At 37.2% G+C, this 12,674-nt stretch overlaps 1 protein-coding gene across 6 annotated transcripts in view; it reads left to right on the top strand.

The window, feature by feature from the left end:
- The window catches only part of BABAM2 (BRISC and BRCA1 A complex member 2), a 544,147-nt gene that overhangs the window by 130,630 nt on the left and 400,843 nt on the right, over positions 1-12,674 (top strand). For all 6 annotated transcript variants that reach the window (XM_063649424.1, XM_063649425.1, XM_054474868.2 and 3 more), the window contains one exon: positions 1,048-1,124. In XM_063649424.1, coding sequence (XP_063505494.1) covers positions 1,048-1,124 — 77 coding nt within the window. The remainder of the gene's footprint in view (positions 1-1,047; positions 1,125-12,674) is intronic.

Genomic DNA, 12,674 nt, shown 5'->3' with positions numbered 1-12,674 from the left:
TGACTTCATATTAATATTTTATTAACTTATGAAGCCTATGCAGCTGTTACACAGTTGAACTTATGACTTCTAAGATAATATATTATCTTGTACAGCAAATCTGTGAAGAGCAAGAAACATTGTATAACTTTGTGAAATAATAGATTAAAAAAAAAAAACCAGGCCAGGTGCAGTGGCTCACGCCTATGATCCTGACACTTTGGGAGGCTAGGTGGGAGGAGGATCACTTGAGCCCAGGAGTTCGAGACCACCCTGGGTAACATAGTGAGACCTCCTCTCTTAAAAAAAAGCCAGGTGTGGTGGTGTGCACCTGTGATCCCAGCTGCTTGGGAAGCTGAAGTGGGAGGAGCTTGAGCCTGAGAGATTGAGGCTGCAGTGAGCAGAGATTGCACCTCTGCACTCCAGCCTGGGCTACAGAGTGAGACCTTGTCTTGAAAAACAAAACAAAAAGAAAATACCAAACTGTTGAGACTTGGGTAACTACCCCCCACCTTTTAAATTTGCATTTTACTTGAAATTGAGTGTGCATTGTGCTTTCCTGCAGATGAAAGTTATGGTGTGCCAAATCTAAAGGAAGCACTGTACCTTTGTGGAAGGAAAGAAAACCATCTGGTACCAGAAAAAGGCTAAAAGTGGGCTCTTTTTTGTACTAACAGAATGAAAGCTAAGAGTCCATATTTAAAATATGATCATAAAACTATTCTTATTTTACAGTTCTTGGCGTAAGAATAGACATGTGTTTTGGATAATATACCTAATTTTAAAAGTCAAGATATGCCTCTGAGAAAAGTAGTTGAAGCACACTGTTGATGTTTGTCGTTAGAACACATGTAAGTTTTATTGTGAAATAAATGAATTATTTGTTTTAGGACGAGTCTTCATGTCTTGGCTTCCGTGACTATTAAAGGCTTTTATTTTGTTCTGTAAGCCAGTGTTTTAATCTGTTCTGTATAAAGATCCTGTTTTGTTTAGTATCATAAACATGTGGGTTTTTAAAGTTTGTTTTTAAAAAATCTTTTTTTTCTTCTGTTTCTGCATTTTTTAAAGCTGCACATCATTGACTCCTGGGCCCAACTGTGACCGATTTAAACTGCACATACCATATGCTGGAGAGACATTAAAGTGTAAGTAAATGATGACTGTTTTACTCAAAATGTAGGTTACAGTGTCAGCTACTGGACTTTGTGCTTTAGTTTTCATTTCCGGCTGTTAGTTGTTATCTCCTAAGATATTGTTCACTAGCATTTACCACTTTTCTTATCTGCCATTCAATTCTAGTTTGATTAAAAGTAAGGCAGTTGACAGGGAATAAGTTGTGGTTAAATAGGCATGCACAGAAATTCCTGATATTTAGGCATGCCTGGTAATTTTTATGTGTTTTTTTCTCTATAGGCGGCTTTTGCGTAATACTCAATAAAGAGTCCACTGCTTTAGAATACCTGGCCATTTAGAAACAGTTTTTAGGTAGGAGTGGCTGCTGTCCATTACTGCTGCTAACCCCCCTGTGGAACCGCTGTGCCACGACTTGTCGCTGATGTATCTCCTGTTGTTACCGAAGTGTAAGAGTCCTACCTCAAAAACTCTTGGCATGGCCTAGGCATATCAACATGTTATCTCCTTTATAGCAAGGATCAGAGATACAAACAGTCTACAAGGGCTAGATTGGTAATATAGCGAGGGAAACAGGCTAGGTGTGGCAAATTGGGACACCCTGTCACTTAAGGGGAGTTACCTTTACTGATTTATTGAGAGAAGGTGGACGTCTGAAGTTTTACCTGAATTCTGTCAGTTTTAGATGTTGCTACTTTTTCAAAATTAAAAACATAGTGTCGGCCAATATTATGTAGGCTAAACTGAATGTGTCTGTGGGCTGGCTTGAGTTCCTGGACCACAAGTTTTTGATCTTGGATGGATAGTATGGAAGATCTGTCATTGGACTTAGCCCATCAGCTACAGCAGCTGTCTAGGCTGTATCAGCTTTTCTCTGTCACTATTACCAATACTGAACCTCTAGCCTAGTGTGGAAATCACAGTGGCTTTGGTTGGTTAGTGTTGGTAATCTCACCAGGAATTTTCTCTCTTGAACCTATTCTTGTGGTGAACAGCCTATTAAAGTTTTTCTATTCCTAAAAAGCAAAATAAAGAACATGGATATTAAACATGAAACAGATGGGTAAACCACTTTTTGGCCATTGGACCAGTGTATTTTTACCATTACATGCCAGGAGGGGCCATGTCTCTGTATTCTTAGTACTATATTCCGTAGAATCACTTGATACTAATTTATCAAATGCAAGATTAAATGAGAAATGTTGGACATGCTGACTTGTCAGCCTTGCATTATTAGACCATTTTCTGGAAACCATTAAAATATAAAATAATTTTACCGGTCTGAAGTAGTAGAACAGATTCGACTGCTACTTTTTTTTTTGAAAAAATTATTAACTAAATTTAAAAGAAATGATCAGAGTAAATAATTCATGTGGTTAAAAATGTAAAAGTACTGGAATTTTTTGATACATGAAACCAGTAGTCTTCTCTTCCAGTCCAGTTTCCTGAGAGAATCACCTGCAGATTCTAAAAATTTTCGGTTTAGCTCTCTGAGGATGATCTCCATATCTTTAAATAATATACTTTTGCCTCTGTTTCTTGCCTTATCAGTTTTAGACATTGTTATCTTTTGACTTCCTGCGCTGATACATGAAGCTTCAGCCTATTTTCCCTATACCCCTTAACTCTTTTTTCTTTTCCTTCTTAATGTAGTTATATCACCATTATTGGTTCCTGTGTTGGTTACGCTGTAGCTTAAAAATTTTTACTTACTTTTTTTAATGGATCACTTTAGACATTGTATTACACAGTTAATGAATAACCCTTAAGAATTCTTAATAAGTACCTGGTATACAGTTAGCTTTGTTATTACTTAAGGACAATCTCTAAGCAAGAATGGTGAATACTTAGGGTAGTATACTCTTTAGTTTTACATTAACCATAGATACTGTGTCTTTTGCCTCTGCATTTTATGAGATGAATATATTAGCCCCTGCCCTTCCTTCAATTCCTCTTTCTTCACCTCCCAGCTTTTGTCTTTGGTTATTTTCCTTTTGCATTTTCAAGATTGATAACTTACTGTCCGTTCTAAATCTGTAGTTGTCTTCTGTGCCTTGTCTATAAATTGCTTGAATGATTGTTTCCTGGAGGGCTGTTCCTGCATAATTATCACTGTGAGATTTGCCTTTATTACTCTTTTGAATTTGACCTTATTTTGTAGAATCTATGTATTGTAGATTCTATGTTTTGTAGAATGATTTCTTGATAAACAGGTTACCTGCTTATCTTGCTGGCACCCATTCTCAAATAACTTGCTCAGATTCTATTCCTCTTTCTACCCTTCTGCTTTCCTTTAGCCCATCTGATAATTTTTTATTACTACAGTCACAATTAGGTATCTTAATTTCTAAGAACTCTTTCTTGCACTGTTTCTCATTCTCAGCATCTTGTTCTTATTTTATGAATATAGGTCCTTTAAAATCCTTCAAAGAATAAAATTTAGAGATTTTTTAAAAAAATGTTTTCTTCTGTTATCTGAATTATTTTAATTTTTCCTAGGGATTAAATTTTTGTTTATCATATTTTTTCCCTCTATTATGCTATAAATTTTCTTCAAATAAAAGGTATTCATTTCTGTTTAAGATAGACAATAAACTAGTGATTGGGACTTCTGAGTAGGTGAGCAAGGCTTATGGAATGTGTGGATGAATGATGGGCCAGATGTGAGTCACCTGTTCTAGCTCTCCTCACATAGTTTGTTCTATTTCTTCATTGAATACCTGGGGATACATACCTGGTCACCCTGTCATTTTCAGGGGGTAGGTATATAGACTTTTCCGTGAGGAGCTTTTGCTTACTCTTCCTGTTCTTAGCCCTGTGTCTCATTCTTGCCTCCCCTTACACTGGATAACTAGAAACTCTTATGGGTTTACTAGGACAAATGGCTTCCTCCTCATCAGTAGCCTCTTCCTCACATTATTACAGGTCAAAGCTTTCCTCTGCCCTATCTTGTCAAGTACTACACTTCCATCTGCATTCTGTCTCTAGCAATTTGCTAAACTTTCTCATCTACTGATTAACTACTCTCCTCCCTTCCTCTTCATCTTCCTGTTATTTGGGATTTTATCTTTCTGTATTCACTATCATTTAATGGGATTGGAGGGTGGGTCTTAGAGAAGAAATAAGTGTGTGTGGTCAGTCCACAGTCTTGAGACAAAAATAATGTGACTTCACAGGCATCTTTCTAGTAGCATGGGTTTATGTTAAGAAGCATTTGCTGTTACCCTATATCCTCTCATTACTATAAGCTCTTCATGGGAAACCTTTAATAACATTTGTGATTAGTGTATTAGGACTGTCACTCATCATATAACATAATTACATTCTAGCAAATTATTGTTGGATATCATCATTATACATTGGGGACTTAATTTAGCCCACAGTATGCTCTATAATAAATAAATAATAAGTGAACATTGTATAATGGCGATTCTTATGCTAAAATGAGTCAAGATTCTAGTGTTAAGCAGCTCACAGCCAAATAAAAGGAAAAGGTAATTGATCATGGAAACTATATTTATAAAAGTTCATAGAATTAGAAAGATGAGGTTTTTTTTTTTTAGAAAACACATATATATGTATGTATATATGTATATATATACATACATATATATATATATATACACACACATGTGATCTTGGCTCACTGCAACCTCCACCTCCAGGGTTCAAGCAATTCTCCTGCCTCAGCCTCCAGAGTAGCTGGAACTACAGGTGCCCACCACCACGCCCGGATAATTTTTGTATTTTAGAGACAGGGTTTCACCATGTTGGCCAGGATGGTCTCGATCTCTTGACCTCGTCATCTGCCTGCTTCAGCCTCCCAAAGTGCTGGGATTACAGGCGTGAACCACTGCGCCTGGCTTGTTGTTGTTTTTTTTTTTTTTTTGAGACAGAGTCTTGCTATATTGCCCAGGCTGGACTTGAACTCCTGGGCTCAAGTGTTCTTCCTGCATCAGCTTGCTAAGTAGCTGAGACTTCAGGCACACACCACCATGCCCAGATCTTTTGTCCTTTTAATAATACAGTTATCCGTCAATATCCATGGGGGATTGGTTCCAAGATGTCCTGTGCAAGTCCCTGATATAAAAGGGCATAGTATTCACATATAACCTACGCCCATCTTCCTGTGTACAGGCAAACCTCATTTTATTGTGCTTCAACAAGGATTTTTTTTTTTTTTTTAAATTGATTGATGGTTTGTGGCAATCCTGTGTTGAGCAAGTTTATCAGGGCCATTTCCCCGAAGTGTGTGCTTATTTCATGGCTTTGTGTCACATTTTGGTAATTTTTGTACCATTTCAAACTTTTTAATTATTATTTTTTTAAACTTAAAAATTTTTGCTTTCTAAATCATGAAGCATTTCCACATACTTTTTCATTTTTATTCTGTTATGGTGATCTGTGATTGTTGAATCTTGAATGTTACTATTGTCATTGTGTTGAGATGCCATAACATACATACCCATATAAGATAGTGAATTTAATCAATAAATGTGTATGTTCTGATTGCTGTACTGATTGTCCTTTTTCCTTTCTCCCTCTTCTTGGGCCTCCTTATTCCCTGAGACACAGCAGTACTGAAATTAGGCCAGTTAGTAACCTTGCAGTGTCCTTTAAGTGTTCAAGTGAAGAGTCCCACACCTCTCACTTTAAATCAAAAGCTAGAAATGATGAAGTTTAGTGAGGAAGGCACGTTGGAAGCTGAGACAGGCTCAAAGCTAGGCCTCTTGGCCAAACAGTTAACCACGTTGTGAATGCAAAGAAAAATTTCTTGTAGGAAATTAGAAGTGCTACTCTAGTAAACACATGAATTATAAGACAGTGAAAAAATTATTGCTGATATGGAGAAGGTTTTAGTGTTTGAATGAAAGATCAAACCAGCCACAACATTCCCTTAAGCCAAAGCCTAATCAAGAACAAGTCCTAATTCTCTTCAATACTAAGATTGAGATAAGTGAAGAAGCTGCAGAAGAAAATTTGAAGCTAGCAGAGGTTGGTTCATGAGATTTAAGAAAAGAGGCCATTTCTATCACACTGAAGTGCAAGGTGAAGCAGCAAGTGCTCATATAGAAGATGCAGTAAGTAATCCAGATCTAGCTAAGATCATTGATGAAGTGCTATACTTAGCAACAGATTTTTAGTGTAGATGGAACAGCCTTATGTTGGAAGAAGATGCCATCTAAGACTGTCATAGTTAAGAAGGCAATGCCTGGCCTCAAAGGATAGACTGACTTTCTGGTTAGGGACAAAGGCAGCTAGTGACTAATTTGAAGCCAAGGATCATTTATCATTCTGAAAATCCTAAGGCCCATAAGAATTATGCTAAATATAACTCTGCCTGTGTTCTACAGTAGAATAACAATCATCTGTTTACAGCACGGTTTACTGAAAGCCACTGTTGAGAACTACTGCTCAGAAAAAATGATTCCTTTCAAAATATTATTGCTCATTGACAATGCACCTTGTCACTTGAGATGTGTTGGAAATAGCAAGAGAACTAGAATTAGAAGTGGATCCTGAGAATGTGACTGAATTGCTACAATACCATGGTAAAACTTGTACCGATGAAGAAGGTTGCTTCTTGCAGATGAGTAAAGAAAGTGGTTTCTTGAGATGGAATCTACTTCTGATTAAGATGCTGTGAACATTGTTGAAATGACAACAAAGGCTTTAGAATATTTCATAAACTTAGTTGATAAAGGTTTGCCAGGGTTTGAGAGGATTGACTCCAGTTTTGAAAGAAGTTCTACTGTGAGTACAATTCTATCGGACAGTATCCTGTGCTATAGAGAAATTTTTCCTGAAGGGAAAAGTCGATTAATGTGGCAGACTTCATTGTTGTCTTATTTTAAGAAATTGCCATAGCCATGCCACCCTTCAGCAACTACCACTCTGATCAGTCAGGAGCCATCAGCATCGAGGCAGGACCCTGCAGTAGCAAAGAGATTGTGACTTGCTGGAGGCTGAGATCATTGTTAGCATTTTTTAGCAATTCAGTATTTTATTCTTATTCGTATTTTTATGTTTTTGTATTTTTGTTTTGAGACAGGGTCTCGCTCTGTCTCCCAGGCGGGAGTGCAGTGGTGCGATCTTAGCTCACTACAACTTCTGTCTCCCAGGTTCAGGCGATTCTTCTGCCTCAGCCTCCTGAGTAGCTGGGATTACAGGTACATGCCACCATGACCTGGTTAATTTTTATATTTTTAGTAGAGATGGGGCTTCACCATATTAGCCAGGCTGGTCTTGAACTCCTGACCTCAGGTGATCCACCCACCTTGGCCTCCCAAAGTGCTGGGATTACAGGAGTGAGCCACCGTGTCCGGCTGCAATACAGTATTTTAAAATCAGGTATTATCATTTTATTTTACACATAATGCTATTACACACTTAATAGACTATAGTATAGTAAACGTAACTCTTATATGCACTGGGAAACCAAAAAGTTTATATGACTTTGCTTTATTGTGATACTCGCTTTATTGCATTGGTCTGGAACCAAACCCAGAATATCTTTGCCTTATGTTTGTACTTTAAATCATCTTTAGATTCCTTATAATGCCTAATACAATGTAAATTCTATGTAGATAGCTGTGATATGGTATTGTTCAGGGAATAATGACAAAAGTCTGTAAATGTTCAGTTCAGATGCAGTTTGTTTTTTGAATTTTTGTTTATAGAGACAGGGTTTCACCATGTTGGCCAGGCTGGTCTCAAACTCCTGACCTCAAGAGATCTGCCTGCCTTGGCCTCCCAAAGTGCTGGGATTACAGGCATGAGCCACCGCACCCAGCCTGTTTTTTGAATATTTTTGATCAACTGGTTTGTTGAATGCATGGATGTGGAACCCATGGACAGAGAGCTGACTGTAGTCGTTGTCTAACTGGAGTGAGATGATATCTCATTGTGGTTTTGATTTGCATTTCCCTGATAATTAGCGATGTTGAACATTTTTTCATATACTGGTTGACCATTTGTATGTCTTTTGAAAAATGTCTCTTTAGGTCTTTTACTCATTTTTAATTGGATTATTTTCTTTTTCTATTTAGTGGCTTGAATTCTTTATATATTCCACATATTAACCTCTTGTTAGATGTATAATTTGCAAATATTTTCTCCCGTTCTGTAGGTTGTCTCTTCAGTCTGTTGATTGTTTCCTTTGATGTGCAGAAGCTTTTTAGTTTGATGTAATCTATATATTTTTGCTTTTGTTTTCTGTATTTTTGGGAGCTTATCCAAAAAATTCTTACTGAGACCAATTGTGACGAGGCACTTCTCCTATGTTTTCTTCTAGTAGTTTCATAGTTTCCGATCTTACATTTAACTCTTTAATCCTTTTTGAGTTGATTTTTGTATATGATGAAAGGTAAGGGCTAGTGTTACTCCTCTTCATGTGGATATGCAGTTTTCCCAACACTATTTATTGAAGAGACTGTCCTTTCTCCAATGTGTGTTCTTGGCACCTTTGTCAAAAATCAGTTGGCTGTAGAAGTGTGGTTTTATTTCTGGGCTTTCCATTAATTTTAGCAACCTTAAATCTATTGTATACAAGATCAGTAAGGTCATAGTGTTTAATTACCACAATATTTGTGATAGAATTCAGCCTCCTACAACCAACATAATATTCATCTTTAGATGAACAAACACAATTCTCAGCAACACACATTTTAACAAATGTAGTTTTCTAATACAAACACACTTAATTGAAAGGTTATATAGTTTTACGAACTCTTGGAAGATAACTATCACAGCAAACAGAAAAGCTCTTTGCCTTTTTTTTTGAGACAGAGTCTCACTCTGTACCCCAGGCTGGAATGCAGTGGCACGGTCTCGGCTCACTGCAACCCCCGCCTCCCAGGTTCAAGTGATTCTCCTGCCTCAGCCTCCCGAGTAGCTGGGACTACAGGCACGTGCCACCACACCCAGCTAATTTTTGTATTTTTAGGAGAGACAGGGTTTCACCATATTGGCCAGGCTGGTCTCGAACTCCTGACCTTGTGATCCGCCCACCTCAGCCTCCCAAAGTGCTGGGATTACAGATGTGAGCCACCGTGCTCAGCCAGCTCTTTGCCTTTTTAAAGAAACAGACCTCTAAGGAAACCTAATTATATTGTAAGAGGAAAATGAGTAAGTATAGGTTTAAATTATCTTCTATGGTAAATAATAGATAAATATTCTCTAACCTTCTCCTTTTTCTTTCCAAGCAAAGGGTAATGGTTAACTCAGTGCTTTGCAGTCTTAACATTTTTATATAAACAATTTTTTAAATCTAAAGTTTCTCATTAAATCTCATTGAAAACTTGTGGTGTATGGTTTAAACTATAGTTATTTATTTGTTTGTTTATTTATTTATTTATTTATTTATTTATTTATTTGAGACCAAGTCTTGCTCTAGCACCAGGCTGAAGTGCAATGGAGCGGTCTCGGCTCACTTCAACCTCCACCTCCTGGGTTCAAGTGTTTCTCCTGTCTCAGCCTCCTGAGTAGCTGGGACTGCAGGCACTGGCCACCATGCCCAGCTAATTTTTGTATTTTTAGTAGAGACAGGGTTTCACCATGTTGGCTAAGATGGTCCCGATCTCTTGACCTAGTGATCCACCCACCTCGGCCTCCCAAAGTGCTGGGATTACAGGTGTGAGCCACCGCGCTTGGCCAGTTTAAACTATAGTTCTAACCAACGCTGAATCAAAGTATTCAGTAATTTACTAGAACTTACAGTAATTTTATTTCATAACTTAAGCTCAATAAAGTTAGAGATGGAGACTGTTGTGTTTATTAAATTAAATCTTTAGTCTCTAGCACAGTAAAGATATTCAATTAAATATTTGTTGAAGAAATAGAATGAATGCGTGCATGCATAAATTAATGAAGCTTTAGTGTTCAGATTTTCGTTGGTTGAAGTATGTGTTATAAAGAATGTGGCATTCTGTTACTTGTATCAGCCTTTTGCCAACAGAAATTTGATCTTTAGAAGTTATTTATTATACAAGGAATTTGTAATTGGAACATTGCTCTTAACAATTCAGAAAACAGGAAGAATGTACAGTTATTTGCAGATTTGGAGTCTGAATCAATTTTATCTTTATATATTTTACTCTGCCCTCTGCAATCAGATTAATGAAAATAGCATGTAACTAAACTTATATTTCAAAGTATTTTATGTATTGGAAAATAATACTTCTGTAAATCTGTTTCATTGTAAATAAAGGGAACTGTGCAGTTAATGAGAATGAGAATGAGAGATGAGAGAGGGCGTATTTCTACTCACTAATTGATTCTTACAGAATTATCCCCATTCAAAGTTAAATAATTGAAATAAAAAAGATCAGAAGATTATAGTACATTAGGAATGATATTATTGTTTCCTCAGGTCTTTTACTGTGAAGAGACAATTGTTGGCCAGTAAAAGAGTTGCCAATTTGTATAAGATTCTATTGAAAAATGTCAAAGGATATCTTAAGTAAAGAGAAGTCCTTGAATCTCACAATTGCAGAAGACACAACTCCTCCTGCAACATATTCTATTACTTAAATGATATTGGAAATGTGAATCTTCAGTGATCAAGATTTATTTGAATGAAATACATGTTAAGGTCTAGGATGGTGCAACTGAAGTGATTGAAAATTTTCCAGCTATAGCAGCTATTCACATAAAAAGAGCCACGAGTGTCATATAAACACCTATTTGTAAAAATAGCCATCCTGGTCATACTCTGTAGCAATTAACTCTGGAAGAAATTATTGCATTTGTATTTTTGTGTACTGTATTTAAATAGGGCAAAGAGTGAGGCTGTTTGCTCATACTTTATTCCCAATCTCTATTTGAGTATTTGGCATTTAGAAAGGTTTAATAAATGTTTGTGGAAAGAATGAGCCGTGTTCATTCTTTGGATCTGACAACAATGAGGTTTGATAGGAAGTGACAGAACTTAATTCTGCCAGTTCTTTGAATAATGCTGTTTATGTAACTTTGAAGAGAGATTATTGAAATATTGTAAGTTATGTTGAGCAAGTCTGTGGCTAGTAAATCAAACAGTTTGCTAACATTGGTAGTTTGCTAACATTGATTTTACATTTGAAATTATCTGTGGTTTAAACAGTTTATTTTAATCAGGGGCTGTTTTGTTATAAGAAACCCATTGGAACTAACATAAATTGAAGAATTTATTTGTCTTTGTAAGGAATCAAGTAAAGCCTATGATGCCCGAGGGCAGAAAGGACAGCCAGGTTCTCAGGGACTAGAACTGGGAACTGGAAGGCTGGTAGACATAGTAGCCAGTCAGCATCTGTGTCCATGTTTGTGTCTTTCTTCTGCAACATATTCTATTGTCACTGTATTCTAACCGCCCCTCCACCCCGACCAACCCCCAACTTCTGTTTCTCCCCACATTGGGTAGAAATGACTTCCTGAGCCCCTACATGAAGACTCAATTCAAGGCCACCAGAGAGGTTGTCATTGAGTTTAAATTCCTGGGAGAGAGGATCTGATTGGCAGCTTGGGCCAAGTGACCACTTGTGATCAAGTTATATGGCCAGGATTTCTGGGTCATGTATTATCAACCTGATTACTAGAGGTCAGTTTTAACACAAGATAAGATAAGCATAGGCTGGCAGATACCCAGAAAGGTATCTATTACCCTGTTTCAGGAATTCTTTCTAAAGAATTTCCAAATGAAAATGTAGACATATTTTTTTGTCTTTAACAATAGAGCAGCCAGGCGCGGTGGCTCACGCCTGTAATCCCAGCACTTTGGGAGGTCGAGGCGGGCAGATCACAAGGTCAGGTGTTGCCTGGCTAACATAGTGAAACCCTGTCTCTACTAAAAATACAAAAGATTAGCTGGGCGTGGTGGCAGGTGCCTGTAATCCTAGCTGCTCAGGAGGCTGAGTCAGGAGAATCGCTTGAACCTGGGAGGCGGAGGTTGCAGCTAGCTGAGATCACGGCACTGCACACCAGCCCGGGTGACAGTGCAAGGCTCCGTCTCAAAAAAAAAAAGTGCAGTATAGTTGTTTATCATCTGAGAAGAATGATGGATATTTCAAAGCTGTTTGTGACAGAGTGAAGAAGTCATGTCAAGAAATACCCAAAGGTTTTGAAGTTGATACACTTTTCCTTTCAGAGGAAAAAGTCAGAAAAAAATCAATTATGATATGGATAATACATTATCTTCCATGTCCTCAGAGAAGCAGTGTAAAATTACTGTTCATTTTTAAGGATTCCATACTATATCACTAAATTTAAATATATGTTTTTTGAGAATGATTAAAACAAAATTAGAACAGTTTCAGAACTGTTACTTAAATGGAATGTACCATTTAATTAAATAGTGGCCAAACAGATGCGTAGATTTTTACAGAAACATTGCACATAATGTTCTGGAGCTTCTACTTTAATGAATCTACCTGAAATTCAACTTCATTTTTGATCTATGTCTCCTTGAGTGCTTTGGCTGCTGCTTTTGTGTGTGTGTGTGCTTGTGTATGTTTTAACACAATGCTTCCCCATCTCAGATCTATTACATATTAATTTGTTCTAGCTAGTCAGCTTAGTAAACTGAGAATGCT

This window comes from Pongo pygmaeus, chromosome 12 (assembly GCF_028885625.2).
Source record: "Pongo pygmaeus isolate AG05252 chromosome 12, NHGRI_mPonPyg2-v2.0_pri, whole genome shotgun sequence".
Taxonomy (NCBI): domain Eukaryota; kingdom Metazoa; phylum Chordata; class Mammalia; order Primates; family Hominidae; genus Pongo; species Pongo pygmaeus.
Note: the sequence above shows the minus strand (reverse complement) of the source record. Positions and strands in the feature narration are given on the sequence as shown.